We start from the raw sequence: 22,733 nt of genomic DNA, 5'->3' as shown, positions 1-22,733 counted from the left end.
TACTTGTTTGTAAGATAAAATCAAAGGCAGCAGGCAGAGTAACAGCTCTCTACCCACAAAAAAAGATATCCACACACCCAAATCCCTGAACCTGTAAATGATATTTTATATTAAAAAGAGAGACTTTGAGGATAAGAATAAGGCTAAGCACCTTACAGTACAAAATTACCCCAGTTAACAGTGGGTACACCCAATCTAAGGAGTCCTTAGAAGCAGAGAATCTTCCCAGTCTGTGCTGATCCATCAGAGGGGGATATGATGATAGATAAGGTCAGAGAGAAGCTACATTATGGATTTTGAAAATGAAGGTAGGGGGCCATGAGCAAAGGAATGAGAGAGATCTCCAAATACTGGAAAAGATCAAGAAATGCATTCTCCCTCAGAGCCTCCAGAGAGCAACTTGGCTCTGAAGGACCCCTTGATTTTACCCAGTGGGACCCATCACACTTCTGGCCCACAGGACTGTAAAGTAATAAATGTGTTGTTTTAAACCATCAAATATGTAGTAACTTAACAGCAACAGAAAACAGATGTATCATTCAAATAAATTTTGGAGAAATTTCTATGTCAGTAAAAGCACTTTAAATTTTTAAAAAAACATTGTATTTATGTACTACTTCCCTGGTGGCTCAGATGATAAAGCGTCTGTCTACAATGCAGGAGACCCGGGTTCGAGCCCTGGGTTGGGAAGATCCCCTGGAGAAGGAAAAGGCAATCCACTTCAGTACTATTGCCTGGAAAATCCCATGGACAGAGAAGCCTGGTAGGCTACAGTCTATGGGGTCGCAAAGAGTAGGACACAACTGAGCGACTTCACTTTCACTTTGTGTAAGTAAAAACTGAATTTATCTGTTCAAACCTAACAGCTATAAAATGAAGTATTATTACATATTTTGGAGAAAATTCCCTAACCATAAGTCTTTGATTATTAGTATATACTTGGATATAAATTATAATTATTAATAAAAATACATACATACCTAATTGTTCAATAATACTTGAAACCATCCCAAGAGGCTTTAATTCAATATCTTCAGGCAGAACAATAGTGAGTTCTTCAACAGAAGGTAGTTCCTGTAATACAAAAAAGCAGTAATCTTTCTCCAGCTTCAAGGACTTAACTTTTTTTTGTTGTTTTAAAAAAGGATGGTTTCTATGTAGTATGCTGTATCTGTTTCTGAGATGTAACATTAATTATTTTTCATCTCTTGGATGTCGTCCTTTCTAGTGTCTGAACATTTCTCTCCTATCCAACATCTCCCCACCTAAGTGATTCAAGAGATCTAGTATCTACACCCTAACCCATAACACAGACCTAAATACCACTCTAAATTTTTCCAATCAACTTGAACAAGAGATCATCCTAAAAGAGACAACATAAAATAACTCCCAGAGACATTCCACTTGAAGAGAATTAATTCTACTGGCTCTGATTTCTCCACAGAAGAGTTCTCTGATCTGTCTTAATGTGGTTAGTTAATTAATTTGACTATGATTAAACAGTTTAACAGAGGAACAGCTAACTTATCTGAGGTTGTGTGAAAGGAAGAAAAATTTCTGGTCTCTTCAAGACAAAATGCATAATTCCTTGAAATGAGGTAGTAAGTTCCAGCTCAAGAAGCTGTGAAGCTGTTACCTGATTATCTTCTTATCTGTCTAGGTTAAAACCAAATTTCTTTACATTCTGACCCAGGTGCTAACTGTTTGCCAGTTGCTACAGAAACTGGGTATTGAAGTGGAGAGGATGTTTGAAGAAAAACCTGAGAAAGCAGACCTTAGGTTTTAAATTAAATAAACAGAGTTTTCTGTTCACCTTTGTCAAATGATCACAAGTGACTCTCCCAAGAAAAGTTTTTCCCTAAGAAGGGATTAAGGAAAGTACAAAGATTCTATTAATGGTGTATTAAGGTTAAGTCTGGGAGAGAAAAAATGACTTTTGGAGAACTGTTAAAAAAGACAGGAAAACCTAAATCATACAGAGCATTTTAGATGAGTTTATCTCAGGTACTCATTTTCCTCTACAGAATCTCCAGTTGAGGTTTTTAGCAAAAACAAGACCGGGAGCTGACTGTGGCTCAGATCATGAAGTCCTTATTGCCAAATTCAGACTTACATTGAAGAAAGTGGAGAAAACCACTAGACCATTCAGGTATGACCTAAATCAAATCCCTTATGATTATACAGTGGAAGTGAGAAATAGATTTAAGTGACTAGATCTGATAGACAGAGTGCCTGATGAACTATGGATGGAGGTTTGTGACACTGTACAGGAGACAGGGATCAAGACCATCCCCATGGAAAAGAAATGCAAAAAAGCAAAATGGCTGTCTGGGGAGGCCTTACAAATAGCTGAGAAAAGAAGAGATGTGAGATGAGGAAAGATATACCCCACTGAGTAGAGTCCAGAGCACAGTAAGGAGAGATAAGAGAGTCTTCTTAAATGAACAATGAAAACAAAGAAGAAAACAACAGAATGGGAAAGACTAGCGATCTCTTCAAGAAATTTGGAGATAAAAAGAGAACATTTCATGCAAGTTCAGTTCAGTCGCTCAGTCGTGTCCGACTCTTTGTGACCCCATGAATCGCAGCACGCCAGGCCTCCCTGTCCATCACCAACTCCCGGAATTCACTCAGACTCACGTCCATCGAGTCAGTGATGCCATCCAGCCATCTCATCCTCTGTCGTCCCCTTCTCCTCCTGCCCCCAATCCCTCCCAGCATCAGAGTCTTCCAATGAGTCAACTCTTCACATGAGGTGGCCAAAGTACTAGAGTTTCAGCTTTAGCATCATTCCTTCCAAAGAACACCCAAGGCTGATCTCCTTCAGAATGGACTGGTTGGATCTCCTTGCAGTCCAAGGGACTCTCAAGAGTCTTCTCCAACACCACAGTTCAAAAGCATCAATTCTTCGGTGCTCAGCCTTCTTCACAGTCCAACTCTCACATCCATACCTGACCACAGGAAAAACCATAGCCTTGCCTAGACGGACCTTAGTCGGCAAACTAATGTCTCTGCTTTTGAATATGCTGTCTAGGTTGGTCATAACTTTTCTTCCAAGGAGTAAGCGTCTTTTAAATTCATGGCTGCAATCACCATCTGCAGTGATTTTGGAGCCCCCGAAAATAAAGTCTGACACTGTTTCCACTGTTTCCCTATCTATTTCCCATGAAGTGATGGGACCGGATGCCATGATCTTAGTTTTCTGAATGTTGAGCTTTAAGCCAACTTTTTCACTCTCCACTTTCACTTTCATCAAGAGGCTTTTTAGTTCCTCTTCACTTTCTGCCATAAGGGTGGTGTCATCTGCATATCTGAGGTTATTGATATTTTTCCTGGCCATCTTGATTTCATGCAAACATGAGCACAATCAAGGACAGAAACAATACAGACCTAAGAGAAGCAGAAGATATTAAAAAGACATGGCAAAAATACATAGAAGAACTATACAAAAAAGTCTTAATGACCTGGATAACCACAATGCTGTGGTCAATCACCTAGAGCCAGACACTTGGAGTATGAAGTCAAGTGGGCCTGAGGAAGCATCACTACAAAGCTACTGAAGGTTATGGAATCCCAATTGAGCTATTTAAAATCCTAAAAGATGATGCTGTTAAAGTGCTACATTCAGTATGTCGACAAATTTCAAAAACTTAGCAGTGACCCCAGGACTGGAAATGGTCAGTTTCCATTTCAATTTCAAAGAAAGGCAATGCCAAAGAACATTCAAAGTACCATACAGTTGTGCCCATTTCACATGCTAGTAAGTTAATGCTCAAAATCCTTCAAGCTAGGCTTCAACAGTACTTGAGAACTTTCAGATGTACAACGTGGATTTAGAAAAGGCAGAGGAATCAAAGACCAAATTGCCAACATTCCTTGGATCATGGTAAAAGCAACAGAATATGAGAAAAAAACCTATTTCTGCTTCACTGACTATGCTAAAGCCTTGGACTGTGTGGATCACAACAAACTGGAAAATTCTTAAGAGACAGGAATACCAGACCAACTTTAACTGTCTCCTGAGAAAACTGTATGTAGATCAAGAAACAACAGTTAGAACTCAACATGGAACAACAGACTGGTTCAACATTGGGAAAGTAGTATGTCAAGGTTGTATGGTGTCACCCTACTTACATTATGTGAAGTATCAGGCTAGATGAATCACAAGCTGGAATCAAGATTGCCTGGAGAAATATTAACAACCTCAGATATGCAGGTGATACCACTTTAATGGCAGAAAGCAAAGAGGAACTAAAAAGCCTCTTGATGACTGAAAAAGGAGAGAGAAAAAGCTGGCTTAAATCTTAGTATTCAAAAAACAAAGATCACAGCATCCGATCCGCTCACTTCATGGCAAATAGGGAAAAACTGGAAACAATGACAAATTTTATCTTGCAGGGCTCCAAAATCACTGCAAATGGTGAGTGCAGCCATGAAGTTAAACGACGCTTGTTCCTTGGAAGAAAAACTATGAGGAACCTCCACAGCATATTAAAAAGCAAAGACATCACTTCACTGACAAAGGTCCATGTAGTCAAAGCTATGGTTTTTCCAGTAGTCATGCATGGATGTGAGAGTTGGACCATAAGGAAGACTGAGTGGCAAAGAATTATTTGATGCTTTCGAATTGTGGTGCTGGAGCAGACTCTTCAAAGTCTCTTAAGACGCCAAGGAGATGAAAACAGTGAATCCTAAAGAAAATCAACCCTGAATATTCACTAGAAGGACTGATGCTGAAGCTGAAGCTCCAATACTTTGGCCACCTGATGAGAAGAGCTGACTCACTGAAAAAGACCCTGATGCTGGGAAAGACTGAGGTCAGGAGGAACGTGGGCAAAAGAGGATGAGATGGTTAGATAGCATCACCGACTCAATGGACATGAATTTGAGCAAACTCTAGGAGATAGAGAAGGACAAGGAAGCCTAGCATGCTACAGTCCATGGGGTCACAAAGAGTGGGATGTGACTTAGCATCTGAACGACAACAAATGCCTCAACAAAAGGAAACAGTCCAGAATATGAGAAACTTTATGAAGAGTTAGGCCATAAAACCAGTAAAGCTGGTCTTTGTTCTAAAGATCTCATAGATGCATCACAAACTCTGAAACTGGTACTAAATATTTGACCCATTTGAATTTATGTACACCTTTTTGCAAAGACAACACAGGATATTTCACTGGTCTTCCTCAGAATTTCATTAGGAAATTAGTAGACTACACACAGCCAACAGTTCCACTGCACAGCCCTGCTGCCTTGGAAGAAACACAACAGTAGACCTGAACAAAGGCACATTCAATACCAGCTAGAGCTACTTTTCACTTTCATGCATTGGAGAAGGAAATGGCAACCCACTCCAGTGTTCTTGCCTGGAGAATCCCAGGGATGAGGGAGCCTGGTGGGCTGCCATCTATGGGGTCGCACAGAGTTGGACACGACTAAAGCAACTTAGCAGCAGCAGTAGAGCTACTTTATGTAACAAAGGAGGGGATGCTTCCCAGGAAGCATGAACTGTCATCTGAAAACAGACAAATTCAAAGCTAAGTAATAGGGCTGTCTCAAAAGTCAGCAAAGAATATGGCATGAATAGCCAGTTCATGGAGAAAGTGAAAGTAGAACATATCAAATTTTCTACAGAGCCAGGAACAAGAAACCCAAATGCAAACTAGAGGTAAAATGATTGAATCTACAGGCAAACAAAAGTGAGTCAGAAAATAAAATGACACTCAGAGCTATGAGAATGTCAAGAAGCACATAAAAGAAACAGCACAGCCATCCTCAATAGCTACCTTGGTTCCCAATGGCTTTCCCAGCCAAGTAAGTTTACAGTAAATCCCCCTTCTGATGTAATCTGGTCTCTGTTGCAGCTCCAAGAGTCCAACCTATGTCATATGTGATTAACTGCTTCCACGTATTTCCCTCTTTCCCTTCACAGAAGATAAATATTATTACTGACTGAACAACAGCTGCCATGTTCTAAGCCTCCCCTTCCCATGAACGCACCCCTTGTGGTTTGTATGGGGTTGAAACTACCCATACTCTTCAAAATTCACACACTTTCACACTCCCTTTCTGTCACTTATCACAGACTCCGACCCTCACACTCGCCCATTTGCTTGCTCTCATTTACACTTTCCTACACACTCTCCACACGAGAGTATAGGAGTGACCGTGCAACTCATGTCCAGGCAATCAGAATACCCATCAGAATACCCATCTCACTAGCTTCAATTATTTGTTCAGACCCATAAATCAGGCTCCCAGTACACCATTCCAAGTTCTGTCCATGACGTTCATTCAGGAATATCAGGGGCCAAGCCACCAGCCATGTGCAGAAACATCTCCTGAACAACAAAGAGTAGATCCTAAAGACAACGAGTACTTGTAGCCACACCATTCTTGAGATTCAGGGCCAAGTCATTCTCTTCCCTTGACCTTGAGAGCGCAAGTCCCAAAGGAGTCCTCATATACCCTTCTAGAGCCCTAAAAGATTTACAGCAGACCAGAGAAATCATTCCTCTACATATCTCCAGTACCATATGTAGGAGTAGGAACTTCTAGTACATTTGCTTTCTAAACCTAAGAATATAAAATAGTGTGAGGAGCTAGTTAAGAATCCAAAATTTAAAAGAGAAAAAAAAAAAGACTACAATTGCCCCTTCTATCCTTCCCAAGGATCCTTCAGAACTAGCACAAAAAGGAAGAGACCCTCTCACTATTTCAAGTTTTAAAAACTAATATATTTTCCCAGCAAAAAAGGAATTTTGATATGAGCTAAGCATACATTCACACAATTCAATAGCACTTTCAGCACTTCTTCCCATCATTTACTGTCTGCCTCTCCAGTAGGTGTATTTAGACTAGAAACCAGATGGGTCGTTTCCAGCACCTGGCACATGGCAGACATGTTGTAATAGTTTAAACGTGAGTGAATGTCAGATGCCCACTCACTCTACCATTCCACAAGTCACATATTACTCTTGACTGACAGCCAGATATCTGAAAAGCACTCTGTTGGGCACTACATGAGCCATGAAGATCAGCTATGAACCAGTCCTCAAAAATGTGGACACAGACTCTTTTTGACTTTCTGATGAAAATATGGGCACTCTATCCAGAAAAATACCTAAATAAATTGACTAAGATTTTGCATTAAATTTCAAGGAATTCCCAAGGGAAGAATTTCAAATATAGTAGGATAAATAATAAAATGAAACAAATGTACACACCAAAATAATATGATCCTTTATTTATTGATTCTTATATTCTAAGAGAGATTTAAGTAGAAAAGTGGTTAAGATACAGGGATGCTGCTGCTAAGTCACTTCAGTTGTGTCCGACTCTATGCGACCCCACAGACAGCAGCCCACCAGGCTCCTCTGTCCCTGGGATTCTCCAGGCAAGAATACTGGAGTGGGTTGCCATTTCCTTCTCCAACGCATGCATGCATGCTAAGTCACTTCAGTCGTGTCCAACTCTGTGCGACCCTATGGACAGAAGCCCACCAGGTTCTTCTGTCCCTGGGATTCTCTAGGCAAGAATACTGGAGTGGTGTATTTCTGCTTTATTGACTATGCCAAAGCCTTTGACCGTGTGGATCACAAGAAACTGCGGAAAATTCTGAGAGAGATGGGAATACCAGACCACCTGACCTGCTTCTTGAGAAACCTGTACGCAGGTCAGGAAGCAACAGTTAGAACTGGACATGGAACAACAGACTGGTTCCAAATAGGAAAAGGAGTGCATCAAGGCTGTATATTGCCACCCTGCTTATTTAACTTCTATGCAGAGTACATCATGAGAAACGGGCTGGAAGCAGCACAAACTGGAATCAAGATTGCTGGGAGAAATATCAGTAACCTCAGATACGCAGATGACATCACCCGTAACGCAGAAAGTGAAGAGGAACTAAAAAGCCTCTTCATGAAAGTGAAAGTGGAGAGTGAAAAAGTTGGCTTAAAGCTCAACATTCAGAAAACTAAGATCATGGCATCCGGTCCCATCACTTCATGGGAGATAGACAGGGAAACAGTGTCAGACTTTATTTTTTTGGGCTCCAAAATCACTGCAGATGGTGACTACAGCCATGAAATTAAAAGATGCTTACTTCTTGGAAGGAAAGTTATGACCAACCTAGATAACATATTCAAAAGCAGAGACATTACTTTTCCAACAAAGGTCCATCTAGTCAAGGCTATGGCTTTCCCAGTGGTTATGTATGGATGTGAGAGTTGGACTGTGAAGAAGGCTGAGCGCCGAAGAATTGATGCTTTTGAACTGTGGTGTTGGAGAAGACTCCTGAGAGTCCCTTGGACTGCAAGGAGATCCAACCAGTCCATTCTGAAGGAGATCAGGTCTGGGATTTCTTTGGAAGGAATGATGCTAAAGCTGAAACTCTAGTACTTTGGCCACCTCATGCGAAGAGTTGACTCATTGGAAAAGACCCTGGTGCTGGGAGGGATTGGGGGCAGGAGGAGAAGGGGACGACAGAGGATGAGATGGCTGGATGGCATCACCGACTCAATGGACATAAGTTTGAGTAAACTCTGGAAGTTGGTGATGGACAGGGAGGCCTGGCATGCTGCGATTCATGGGGTCACAAAGAGTCGGACACGACTTAGCAACTGAACTCAACTGTGCCATTTCCTCCTCCATTTAACCTTCTAAATAAGTCTAAAAGAAGATATTATATTCATTTTAAGGAGATGAAAACTGAAGCACAGAGAAGAAACGTGTTATAGATAACCTGACATAATTCAAGTCCTAAGTAATAGACACAGTATGAGTCCTAAGTCAGTGCTCTCCCTGTTAAGACTTATTCCATTTAGCAAAAGAAATTATTAAATACCTATTACAGGGATAAGACCAAACAAATCTGCCAATAACTTCAGAAAATAATCATAAGTTGGGAGAGCCTCTGTGTAAAAAAAAAACACAATGTCTCTAGACTTTAAAAATTTATCTCAAATCTTGCTTTACTACTTCACTGGTTTAAGCATTTTATAACTATAATTAAGGACCATTAAATTTCTCAAAAACATTAACAATAACTAAAAGTACACATGGGAGTTGGGAAAAAAAAAAAAACCATATGGCAATACAGCCCATACTGTGAAAGTCTGAGAAGACTTTCCTCTTATACCACAAGGCTTCAACAACATTATCATTAACCTCCTAGGAAGAGCATACAGTCTAAGAGGAAATAACCATGCGTTCAAATGCTAATAAATATCTATCCACAATAAACAAGTTTTCTCCAACTGTAATAATGAAAACACTCCAAAAACTTCCAGTAAACAGAAATCCTCAAAAGTGTAACTGATCTAATTTTACTTTCTATTTCTCCAAATGCAATTGATTAAAAAAACAGTTTCAACTGCTACTGAACTAAAGTTTCTCTGAGTTCTGGACCCCTTCCCAAAAAAAGAATTGTACATCTTACAATCTTTAGGGAAGACAAGAATGAAAGGCAGCAAGCCAAACTAGATGCCCAGCACATTATCAAATGTTAGCATTAGAAGCAACCTGAGAAATTATTGAGAATCAATTCTTTTTTTCACTTAAGAAAGCCAAGGCATGGCAAAAGTATGACCAATAAAAGTTGAGAGTGGTCTTCAAATTCATGGAGCAGATACAGGCCAAATGAAATCACATCAGTATCATAAAATATTTTAGAACATATAAATTAAGTTTAGTAAGAAATCTAAGTACTTACACTAAGAAGTAACTCATCTTTTGTTTTAAGAGGAAAATTCTTATTTTCCTTCTCAACTAGTAAGTCATCTTCTCCATCTGACAGAACTGGAGGAAGGGACATTCGAGAGGAAGACGATGAGGATGATGATGAGGAAGAGGAGGAGCTTGAACTATCGGAATCTGTTTCACTATAGAGAAGAAAAAGTTGGAAACAATACAAAAGCATTATTACAATGGTATTAAAATATGATTATTCAACTAGAAAATATCTGCTTTACTAGATGTTTATGATTGCTGGTATAATTCAAAGGCTAGCATTTTGAAATTGACTATGGTGTTTGGAAAGCACTCTTATCAACTGATCACAAAACCCCTCCTCCAACCCAAACCCTCTTTTTACAACTGTCTCTTATGTGATACATCAGTCTGAAGCATGTGACAAATCACTGACCGAAGAGAATTCTGGGCCAGGCACCTGTCTTATTAGTCACCAACAAGGACCAGATCCATTAAGCAAAGAGACTTTCTTCTCAGTCTTCAATTTGGAAACTTTTCCAAGTTACCATCCATGCTGAACACTTCACTCTCTGAAAACCCCTTTAGCCCTTGACTTCCGCAACAATTCTCAGAGCCAAAAACTATCCTCTTAGCTTGAACTGTTCGCAGGTACCCACTTCAGCTCCTTTTATGTGCTGTTTCTACAAGTCCCATACTCCTCTTCTCTCTGGTACTCTTTCCATGTATAACCTCCAATGAGCTCAACCATTACCAATGTGCAGATAACTGCTAAATCTTCAGTCTTGATATCCCTAAACTCTTAATAACAACTGCCAAATTAATGACCTATACACTCACAAGTTAAAAACAGTGCATTCTCCCTACTAATTCTGTTTCTTTCAGTTTCTCTTGTATTTCACTGTTTAGTCCTGAATCCAGTCACTAGAGGTAGAAACCTTGGAACTGTATCAAAGTATTGCATGCTCAGTCAATGATGAAACTGGTAAACATGACTCCTATTCCACTAGAAAAATCTAAATACAGAGTGCTATTAGCTGATGTTAAGGAATTAGGGTTCATTCTACTACAGCTGATAATGACATGGTTGTTATGTAAAAAATATTTTATCAGAAATGCACAGTAAAGAATTTACAGGGAAGGTGGCATGCGATCTGAGACTGGTTTTAAAACTATCTAGTTAAAAGTTAGAAATGCTAGGTAAAACAAAGTTAAGGGGACTTCCCTGGTGCTCCAGTGATTGGGAATCCACCTGCCAATGAAGGGGACATGAGTTTAATCCCCTGTCCAGGAGGATTCCACATGCTGTGGAGCAACTAAGCCCAGTGTACAACTACTTAGCTTGCACACCTAGAGTCTACGCTCCACAGGGAGGCCACCACAATGAGAAGCCCATCTACCACAATCAAGAGCAGCGGCCCCCCAACCTAGCCTAACTAGAGGAAAGCCATGCCTGCACAACACAGCCAAAAATAACTAAATAAAGCTAGGAAATAATGGAAACTGTGAAACTTGGTGATGGCTATGTGTACAGTGATTATATTACTCTGAGTCTGAAAATGTCCACAATAAAAAGTTTGAAGTACAGACGGTGGGATAGGGTGGGAAGGAGGTTCAAGAGGGAGGGGACAAATGTATACCTATGTCTGATTCATGTCAATTTACCGCGGAAACCAGCCAACACAACATTGTAAATAAAGCAACTGTCCTTCAATTATAAGTAAATAAATTTACAAACACATATTAAAAAAAATTAAGTTTTACCTGTAATCTGATGGCCAAATTTATATTTCCATACCAGAATTGTCGTCCTACTGCTTCCCTGACATCTCCAATTTGTTGACAGTGAAATCTCAAATTAACTGTCTAAATTTAACATTCTTATTGGTTTACAGTCCCTATCCCAGAAAGTTTTCTCCCCATCTCAGTAAACAGCACCGCCATGCACTCAGTTGATGCCCCTCTTCATAGGCCACTACCACATCTATTAGTGATCCAAATGGGGGAAGTTTCAAAATATTCAATCCAAACACCGTCACACGGTGGACTAATACATCTTTCCCATTGCGTCCACACTAAGGCAACCACTCTGCTTTCACTCTTGAACACAGTTCAGTTCCTTCTCCACAGAGTAAACCATTAAAATGCTAACTTGAGCATGAAAATCACCTGCTTAAAATTCTTCAAATTTCTCTAGCTGTTAGAATGAACACTAACGTGGCCAGAGGGTCCCACCTGTTTGGGTTCTACTACAAGTGCCTTGCTTGTTCCTTCCTTGTAATTTTCAACAACTCACTTTTTTTTTTTACTTCATTTTTCGTCCCTCTCACCAGAATGTGAAGCAAGGACCGTGTGTATATTGTTCACCGACACAGCATGGCATAAAACACACTCAAACACTTGCAGACAAGGTTCAGCATGGTTCAATGAACTCGCCTCCCACCACAGAACTTTCCTATATAAAAGACAGGAGGTACGGCTGGAGAAGCCTGAAAAAAGCTACGCAAAGCATGCAGTAACAGTTGAATCACTTTCCTCTAATTTCATGAAAAACTCATCACCAGAGAAATTCTACGAACTAACAAAACTGTCAGGAGTCAATCTGAAAAGAGACAAAATCCTTTATCTGATGCCCCATTTATCTGGTTCAACCAGTAAGAGTACACACTAAACTTGAGAAAAAGATTTGCCACAAACTAAATTATAACCCCCAAGGCCATACCACGTCGAGCGGTCACGGGATAAGCCCCCAGTCTCAGGTTTTCTACGTTCTAACTGAAAACGACAAACTGTCCATAGAGGGCTCTCGGACCCTCAGCGTTAGAGGAGGGGCCCCGACGGCCTCGCTCCCTCCCGGGGACACTGCAGACGCGGCAAGGGACGCGCCCCGGCTCCCGGGCCCTCCTGCCTCCTCGGCCCAGGCCTCCCGCTACCAGAGCCTCCCCCGCGCGCCCGATCGCCGGGGCACGACCTGTCCGAGTCCGAATCTGAGTCGGAGTCCGAGTCCGACGTCTCCAGGCCGCTCCCTCCCGCAGGCGGCCCCGGGAGCGACGGCGGCAGGTGCTGAGGCGACGGTTCGCCCGCAGACTCCGGGGCCCCCTGGTCCGCTGGCGGCGCTGCGACCGGAGCGGGGGCCGGGGCCGGAGAGGCCACCTCCTGGCTAATTCCGACGCCGGCGCCCCCGAATTTCAGCGTCTGCAGCTGAGCGGCGGCGGCCTCCACCACCTCCATGGCGCAAACTTTGGACGCTGGCCGACAGCGGCCGCGGAAACGAAGCACGGGCCCGCTTCACACGCCGCTCGGATAACCACGCGCGGGGCCGTCCGGAGACACGCCCCCGCAGCAGACGCAGCGGCACTTCCGGGCAGCGTGTGACGTAACGGGACGCAACGGCGATCCCTGGGGCGGGGCGGTCCGAAGGCGTCTGCACGCGGAGCCGAGCGGTCCTAAAGCCGGTGCTTTCCTTGCATCCTCGGAAGCTCACTGTGAGAGGCCAGATGGAGAGACTTTCTTGCTGCTAGATCTGGGGCAGTTACACGGAGGATGAGATGGGAAGGAGGGATGGGAAGGAGGGATGGCAAGACTGGGAAGACGCCTGATGGAGCGAGGCCCTGCACATTGGAAACTTGAGTCAGGAAGCCTTGAACCAACACTTACAGGAAACTTTTATAAAGTTAAATGGAGTTACAGCAGTGGATAGGCAACAAACACAATGACCATCCATCCTCAAAATTACAACTCATATTTTTGTTTGTTTTCTCCGAAACGCTCCCAATTTAAAGAGCACTAATCGTGGGGGCCATGAAATTAAAAGACGCTTACTCCTTGGAAGAAAAGTTATGACCAACCTAGATAACATATTCAAAAGCAGAGACATTACTTTGCCAACAAAGGTCCATCTAGTCAAGGCTATGGTTTTTCCAGTGGTCATGTATGGATATGAGAGCTGGACTGTGAAGAAGGCTGAGCACCGAAGAATTGATGCGTTTGAACTGTGGTGTTGGAGAAGACTCTTCAGCGTCCCCTGGACTGCAAGGAGATCCAACCAGTCCATTCTGAAGGAGATCAGGTCTTGGATTTCTTTGGAAGGAATGATGCTAAAGCTGAAGCTCCAGTACTTTGGCCACCTCCTGTGAAAAGTTGACTCATTGGAAAAGACCCTGATGCTGGGAGGGATTGGGGAGAAGGGGACAACAGAGGATGAGATGGCTGGATGTCATCACTGACTCAATAGACGTGAGTCTGAGTGAACTCCGGGAGTTGGTGATGGATAGGGAGGCCTGGCGTGCTGCAATTCAGTTCGTGCTGCAATTCATGGGGTCCCAAAGAGTCGGACACGACTGAGCAACTGAACTGAACTGAACTGAATCATGAGGGAAACATGTTGCTGCCTGTTAGTGTTTTAGTTGACACTTTTGTGGAAAGGGTGGAATGGGACTGAAATGACTAATGGCTTGAGAAACCATGACTCTAGGTCTTAAGGAAGGCAAGCAAGAAGTTCTTAGGATTGAAGAAGAGGTAAAATTTTTCTTGATTTCCTGTTAGAACTTCAATTTGAGGCATTAGCCCCTCAGATAATAATAAATAGTAATCATTGTGACCATTTAATAAGCATGCATATGTGTCAAGGACTATGCCTAAGAAACTATCAGTATTTACACAGCCTCATTATGTGACCTCCACAGTGCCAGACCTTCATAGAAATTATGACAAGAATAATACATTGCCGCTAGTTTTAAGGCGTTTACCATTTAATTGAAATAAAAAGGTCCATGCACAGGAGATAGAGATATTTGAAATGTGGAATAGAATTTGCTAGTTCAGCAGTAATAGAAAGTTAAAGACTGACATGATGCATCATAGAAGTCTTCCAAGTAGAAGCAGGAATTTAAAGTCGAGGTACTACTTGCTAATACAGTGATTAAGCACAAATTAATCTCAATATGTCCAGCTGAATTGACCTGTGTTTGAATCTTAGCTCTACCATTGCCATGCTGGTGTAACTGATTTGGGAAAGAAAGCCTGACATAACTAAATTTCATTTTCCTTATCCTCCTTAAAATGGAGGTAAAAACACTATCTCAATTTTGTTGTTCAGTTGCTCAGTCGTGCCTAAGCTCTTTGCAACCACATAGACTCCAGCAGGCCAGGCTTCCCTGCCCTTCACTGTCTCCTGGAGTTTGCTCAAACTCATGTCCATTGAGTCAGTGATACCATCCAACCATCTCATCACTATCTCCCCTTTCTCCTCTGCACTCAGTCTTTGCCAGCATCAGGGTCTTTTCCAATGAGTCAGCTCTTCATATCAGGTGGCCAGAGTATTGAAGCTTCAGCTTCAGCATCAGTCCTTCCAATGAAAATTCTGGGTTGATTTCCTTTAGGATTGATTGGTTTGATCTCCTTGCAGTCCTAGAGAGTCTCAAGAGTCTTCTCCAGCACCAGAGTTCAAAAACAATCAATTCTTCCCCTCTCAGCCTTCTGTTATTGTCCAACTCTCACATCCATTCATGACTACTGGAAAAACCATAGCTTTGACTATATGGACCTTTGTGGGCAGAGTGATTGATGTCTCTGCTTTTTAATATGCTGTCAAGTTTCCTCATAGCTTGTCTTCCAAGGAACAAGCATCTTTTAATTTCATGGCTGCAGTCACCATCTGCAGTGATTTTGGAGCCCAATAAAATAAAATCCGTTGCTGTTTCCAACTTTTCCCCATTTATTTCCTATGAAGTGATAGAACTGGATGCCAAGATCTTAGATTTTTGAATGCTGACTCTTAAGCCAGCTTTTTCATTCTCCTCTTTCACCTTCATCAAGAGGCTCTTTAGTTCCTCTTTGCTTTCTGCCATTTAGGGTGGTGTCATCTGCATATCTGAGGTTATTGATATTTCTCCTGGCAATCTTGATTCCAGCTTGTGATTCATCCAGCCAGGCATTTTGCATGATGTACTCTGCATATCAGTTAAATAAGCAGGGTGAATAATTAAATAATAGTTAAATAATACAGTCTTGAAGTTCTCCTTTCCCAATTTTGAACCAGGCTGTTGTTCCATGTCTGGTTCTAACTGATGCTTCTTGAGCTGCATGCTGGTTTCCCATGAGGCAAGTAATGTGGTCTGGTACTCCCATCTCTAAGAATTTTACACAGTTTATTGTGATCCTGAGAAGGTAACAGGCAGGAAGGCCAGGGGTCTGCAAACTGAGGAAATAGCCTGCAAGTGTCAGACATTTTTCTCTCTCTCAAGCTGCAGGAGGAAACAAACTAGCGATATTTTTTTCCTTCTCTATACAAATTTAAAAAGAGGTTTCTCTAAAAATTCTGTGTTGCCATAGTGACACCTGGTTTCACCTGAAGTTAACCAATGCCTTTTTCTTATGGAAATGTTTATCTTAAGCTATGCTAATGTACTATGCATTTACCCCAAACTCTGTCTTCAAGTTGTTCGCCTTTTGGCTCAGAACCTGCTTGACAAACCAGTATGTTATACTCAGACATTTTTCCTCTAATCTATGTAAATGAAATTATTTGTATGGTGATCTGTCCTTCTTCAAGATTCAAGTTAATCATTTTACGGCCCAAGATGAACGATTTCGTGCCAAGATTATCACAAAATGCATCTTATGGGTGAGGGGCCTGGTGCCATTCTGAGTTTTAAGACATTCCTTTCTTTGATTGACAGACTGCTAGTGACTATATAACATCCAGCTGAAGACTAGCAGGGGGGTACTCTTTCTGCCCCCTTCTGATGCCTGTGTCAGAAGCTTTCTCTATCTCCTTTATACTGTAATAAAACTTTATTACACAAAAGCTCTGAATGATCAAGCCTTGTCTCTGGCCCCGGATTGAATTCTTCTCCTCCAGGGGCCAAGAATCCCGGCATCATGATTCAACAACAACCTTTCAATCCACACAGTCAAGACTCAAGTATCTCATTTAGTTCATATGAATATTTTTAATTAAGGTTTTATACAAAAGAATAGCATGTGTCATATACATGTTTAGTGCACAAAATCCCATGGAAAATAGAATACATGGATATGAATAAAATGATGCTTCAGTGACAATGATCTTGCAGATCTATGCAGTATAATTTTAAGCAGAGAACAAATTTGGGTCAGAGGGATCCTCCAGTTAGCCAAAAAAGTCTTGAATTTTTCCAGGAAGTGAGTGTTGAAAGTCTTAATGAATGACACAGTCAGTGAAATAGAGTAAAGGAAATCCCGAGCATCAGAAGAATCAAGTACTCTAAACTGTCTAACTGAGTAAACTGGCAAGAAGTTGGCATTACTAATAAACATGAAGGACATGGAACAAGATAATGAGTTTGTGATGTAGGAAGTGAAGAAGCACCTGGAGTAACAGGCAAATTTGGCCTTGGAATGAGGAATGAAGCAGGACAAAGACTAATAGAGTTTTGCCAAGAAAATGCACTGGTCATAGCAAACACCCTTTTCCAACAACACAAGAGAAGACTCTACACATGGGCATCATCAGATGGTCAACACTGAAATCTGAATGATTATATTCTTTGCAGCAAAAGGTGGAGAAGCTCTATACAATCAACAAAAACAAGACCAGGAGCTGACTGTGGCTCAGATCATGAACTCCCTATTACCAAATTCAGACTTAAATTGAAGAAAGCAGGGAAAACTGCTAGACCATTCAGGTACGACCTAAATCAAATCCCTTATGATTATACAGTGGAAGTGAGTGTTATGCCCAAGTCGCAAAATCTCTCAATGACCACCAGGGAGCCAATATCCGATGCAAAAGCAAGAGAGTTTTTATTACCAAGCTCGAGCTGGGGCTCCCACTGATACCGATGCAGCAGCTATAGGGAGGGGCCCTGAGCTCTGGGTTACATTGCTTATATAGGGTATTATCGCGCGAAAAATTCAAAAAACGGGAGTCTCCGGGTCTGATTGGTTACCTTCTGGTGAAGGGTTAGGTGTTGAGTTCTGATTGGTTCTCCTTTCCCAGGCTTGACTCTAATTTCCCGGGCTGGCCAAGGGTTCTGATTGGTTCGCAGGTGGTGGGGTGAGGTCAGGGGATTTCCAAAGGCTCTTTTCCCAGAAACTTACAAAATGGAGTAGCTTTGATTCTTCATTCCCCCCTTCTCTAGGATCCAGGACAGACCCAATCATGGGTCTGAGGTCAGCTCTATATTGTCTCCTGCTAAGGGGACCATTGGCAGGGCCGCATATTGGGATCTGAGTACCATGAGCTGCACCGTGTTGATGCAATTTTTAATGAAGGCCACTAGTTAGTTTAGTAAGCATGGCCTGAGGGTGAGTAGCAGTAACAAGATAATCAGGGGCCCCACCAAGGAGGATATGAGAATTGTGAACCAGGGGGATGAGTTGAACCAGAATTCAAACCAATTTTGAGACATTTCTCAAAAGGATTGGGGGCAGGAAGAGAAGGGGACAACAGAGGATGAGATGGCTGGATGGCAACACGAACTCGATGGAGGTGAGTCTGAGTGAACTCCGGGAGTTGGTGATGGACAGGGAGGCCTGGTGTGCTGCGATTCATGGGGTCGCAAAGAGTCGGACACGACTGAGTGACTGAACGGAACTGAAGTGAAAGTTTTCTCACTGGTAAAATAGAAAAGTTATAGAGTTGGTACAAGTGATAAGAGGCCTTGAGACCTGTAATCTACTGTTAATTTTATGCCTTTGTTATTGTTTGGTCATTCAGCCATGTCTGACTCTTTGCGACTCAGACTGCAGCACGCCAGATTTCCCTGTAGTTCACCATCTCCTGGAGTTGGCTCAAACTCATGTCCATTGAGTCAGTGATGCTACCCAACCATCTCATCCTCTGCTGTCCCCTTCTCCTCCCTCCTTCAAACTTTCCCAGCATCAGCGTTTTTTCCAATGAGTCTGCTCATCCCATCAGGTGGCCAAAGTCCTGGAGTTTCAGCTTCAGCATCAGTCCTTCCAATGGTATTCAATCTTGATTTCATTCAGGATTGACAGGTTTGATCTCCTTGCTGTCCAATGGACTCTGAAGAGTCTTCTCCAGCACCATCATTCTAAAGCATCAGTTCTGTGCTCAGCCTTCTTTATGGTCCAACTCTCACATCTGTACATGACTACTGAGAAAACCATAGTTTTGACTATATGGACCTTTGTGGGCAAAGTGATGCTTCTGCTTTTTAATAGGGTGCAGAGGCTCCTCACAGCTTTTCTTCTAAGGAACAAGCGTCTTTTAATTTCGTAGTTTCAGTCACCATTCACAGTGATTTTGGAGCTCAAGAAAATAAAATCTGTCATTGTTTCCATTTTTTCCCCATCTATTTGCTATGAAGTGGTAGAACTGGATGCTATGATCTTAGCTTTTCGAATGTTGAGTTTTAAGCTTTTTTCACTCTCCTCTTTCACCTTCCTCAAGAGGCTTTTAGTTTCTCTTTGCTTTCTGCCATTAAGGTGGTATCATCTCTGTTCAGTTCAGTTCACTTCAGTCACTTAGTCGTGTCTGAGTCTTTACGACCCCATGAATTGCAGCACGCCAGGCCTCCCTGTCCATCACAATCTCCCGGAGTTCACTCAAACTCACGTCCATCGAGTTGGTGATGCCATCCAGCCATCTCATCCTCTGTCATCCCCTTCTCCTCCTGCCCCCAATCCCTCCCAGCATCAGAGTCTTTTCCATTGAGTCTACTCTTTGCATGAGGTGGCCAAAGTACTGGAGTTTCAGCTTTAGCATCATTCCTTCCAAAGAACACCCAGGGTTGATCTCCTTCAGAATGGACTGGTTGGACCTCCTTGCAGTACAATGGACTCTCAGGAGTCTTCCCCAACACCATAGTTCAAAAGCATCAATTCTTCGGCACTCAGCTTTCTTCACAGTCCAACTCTCACATTCATACATGACCACTGGAAAAACCATAGTCTTGACTAGATGGACCTTTGTTGGCAAAGTAATGTTTCTGCTTTTCAATATGCTATCTAGGTTGGTCATAACTTTTCTTTCAAGGAGTAAGCGTCTTTTAATTTCATGGCTGCAGTTACCATCTGCAGTGATTTTGAAGCCCAAAAAATTAAAGTCTGACACTGTTTCCACTGTTTCCTCATCTATTTCCCATGAAGTGATAGGACCAGATGCCATGACCTTCGTTTTCTCAATGTTGAGCTTTAAGCCAACTTTTTCACTCTCCGCTTTCACTTTCATCAAGAGGCTTTTTAGTTTCTCCTTATTTTCTGCCATAAGGATGGTGTCATCTGCATATCTGAGGTTATTGACATTTCTCCCAGCAATCTTGATTGCAGCTTGTGCTTTATCTATCCTGGCATTTTGCCTGATATACTCTGCATATAGGTTAAATAAGCAGGGTGACAATATACAGCCTTGAGGTACACCTTTCCCAATTTTAAACCAGGCCATTGTTCCATGTCTGGCTCTAACTGTTGCTTCTTGACCTGCGTATAGGTTTCACAGGAAGCAGGTAATGTGGTCTGGTATTTCCATCTTTTTAAGAATTTTCCACAGTTTGTTGTGATCCACACAGTCAAAGGCTTTAATGTAGTCAATGAAGCAAATATTTTCCTGGAATTTATTTGCTTTTTCTGTGGTCCAATTAATATTGCCAATTTGATCTCTCATTCCTCTGCCTTTTCTAAATCTAGTTTGTCCCTTAAAAGTTCTCAGTCAACGTATTGTGAAGCCTAGCTTGAAGGATTTTGAACATTACCTTGCTATCACGTGAAATGAGTGCAATTGTGCAGTAGTTTGGACATTCTTTAGCATTGCCTTTCTTTGGGATTGGAATGAAAATTGAGCTTTTCCAGTCCTGTGGCCACTGCTGAGTTTCCTAAATTTGCTAGAATTTTGAATGCAATACTTTAATAGCATCATCTTTTAGGATTTTAAGTAGCTCAGCTAGAATTTCCCCACCTCCACTAGCTTTGTTCTCAGTAAAAAGGCCCACTTGACTTTACACTCCAGGATGTCCCTAGGTGAGTGAGAATAGCATAGTGGTTGCCCAGGTCATTAAGACCTTTTTTTGTATAACTCTTCTGTGTATTCTTGCCACCTCTTCTTAATATCTTCTGCTTCTGTTAAGTCCACATTGTTTCTGTCCTTTATTGTGCCCATACTTTCATAAAATCGGAATTTTCTGATAGCTCAGTTGGTAAAGAATGTGCCTGCAATGCAGGAGACCCCAGTTCGATTCCTGGGTTGGGAAGATCTGCTGGAGAAGGGATAGGCTACCCACTTCAGTATTCTGGCTTGGAGAATTCCATGGACGTTATAGTCCATGAGGTTGCAAAGAGTCTGACAGGACTAAGCAACTTTCACTTTCACTTTGCATGAAATATTCCCTTGGTATCTTGAATTTTCTTGAAGTGATCTCTAGTCTTTCCCATTCTATTGTTTTCCTCTATTTCTCTGTATTGTTCATTCAGGAAGGCTTTCTTATCTCTCCTTGCTCTTCTTTGGAACTCTGCTTTAAAAGGGATTTATCTTTCTCTTTCTCCTTTGCTTTTTGCTTCTCTTTGTCAGCTATTTGTAAGGTTTCCTCAGATAACCATTTTGCCATGTTGCATTTCTTTTTCTTTGGGATGGTTTTGGTCATTGCCTAGTATATAGTGTTAAAATCTCTGTCCATAGTTCTTCAGGCACTTTATCATATTTAATTCTTTGAATCTATTTGTCACTTCCACTGTATAATCATAAGGGATTTGATTTAGGTCATACCTAGTGGTTTTCCCTACTTTCTTCAATTTAAGTCTGAATTTTGTAATAAGGAGCTCTCAGCTTTGTTTTTGCTGACTGTATAGAGCTTCTTCATCTTTGTCCTCTAAGAATGTAATCAGTCTCATTTCAGTATTGACCATCTGGTGATGTCCATGTGTAATTCGTCTCTTGTGTTGTTTGAAGAGGGTGTTTGCTTATGACCAGTGCATTTTCTTGGCAAAATTCTATTAGCCTTTTCCCTGTTTAAAATTTTGTACTCTAAGACCATTTTGCCTGTTACTCCAGGTATCTTTTGACCTCCATCTTTTGCATTCCAGCCTTTTATAATGAAAAGGACACCTTTTTTTGATGTTAGTTCTAGAAGGTCTTATAAGTCTTCACGGAGCCCTTCAACTTGATCTTCAGCATTAGTGGTTGGACATAGACTTGGATTACTGTGTTGTTGAATGGTTTGCCTTCAAAACAAACCCAGATAATTCTGTCTTTTTTGAGATTGCACACAAGTACTGCATTTTGGACTCTTGTTGACTATGAGGGCTACTTCATTTCTTCAAAGGGAATCTTTCCCACAGTAATAGATAGTAGTCATCAAAATTAAATATGCCCATTCTGGTCCATTTTAGTTCACTGATTTCTAAAATGGTGGTGTTCACTCTTGCCATCTGTTTGTCAACTTGATTCATGGACCTAACATTCCAAGTTCCTGTGCAATATTGTTCTTTACAGCATTTGACTTTACTTTCACCATCGGACACATCCATAACTGGGTGTCCTTCTTGTTTTGGTTCAGCCTCTTCATGTTTTCTGGAGGTATTTCTCTGCTCTTCTCTAGATATATTAGACACCTACCAACCTAGGGGCTTTCATCTTTCAGTGTTCTATTTTTTTGTCTTTTTCATGGGGTTCTCAAGGCAAGAATGCTGAAGTGGTTTGCCATTCCCCTCTCCAGTGAACTATATTTTGTCAGAACTCTCCACCAAGACCCATCCATCTTGTGTGGTCCTACATGGCATGGCTTATAGTTTCATTGAGTTATACAAATCTGTGATCCATGTGATAATTTTGGTTAGTTTTCTGTACTTGTGGTTTTTATTTGGCCTGCCTTCTGATGGATGTAGTAAGAGGCTTGTGCAAGCTTCCTGATGGAAGGGACTGGCTGTGAGGAAAACTAGATCTTGCTCTGGTGTGAAGGGCCATGCTCAGTAAATCTTTAATCCAGTTATCTGCTTCTGGGTGGGGCTGTGCTCCTTCCCTGTAAATTGGCCTGAGAGGCCCCTAGAGTCTTGTAGTCTCTATGGAATGGCTATGGTCCTTGTTAGAC

The 22,733-nt window shown here is 41.7% G+C and overlaps 1 protein-coding gene across 1 annotated transcript in view; it reads right to left on the bottom strand.

Annotated features, from left to right (window-relative positions):
* Positions 1-13,074, bottom strand: part of NAF1 (nuclear assembly factor 1 ribonucleoprotein) — a 34,337-nt gene extending 21,263 nt beyond the window's left edge. Inside the window, exons 1-3 of the mRNA XM_069593351.1 lie at positions 12,680-13,074; positions 9,713-9,881; positions 981-1,074 (exon numbers count right to left, since the gene is read on the bottom strand). Of these exons, the coding sequence (XP_069449452.1) occupies positions 981-1,074; positions 9,713-9,881; positions 12,680-12,939 (523 nt within the window). The 5' untranslated portion in view covers positions 12,940-13,074. The remainder of the gene's footprint in view (positions 1-980; positions 1,075-9,712; positions 9,882-12,679) is intronic.
* Between the last annotated feature and the right edge of the window lie 9,659 nt (positions 13,075-22,733).

The sequence above is a fragment of the Ovis canadensis genome, chromosome 6 (genome assembly GCF_042477335.2).
Source record: "Ovis canadensis isolate MfBH-ARS-UI-01 breed Bighorn chromosome 6, ARS-UI_OviCan_v2, whole genome shotgun sequence".
NCBI lineage: Eukaryota > Metazoa > Chordata > Mammalia > Artiodactyla > Bovidae > Ovis > Ovis canadensis.
Note: the sequence above shows the minus strand (reverse complement) of the source record. Positions and strands in the feature narration are given on the sequence as shown.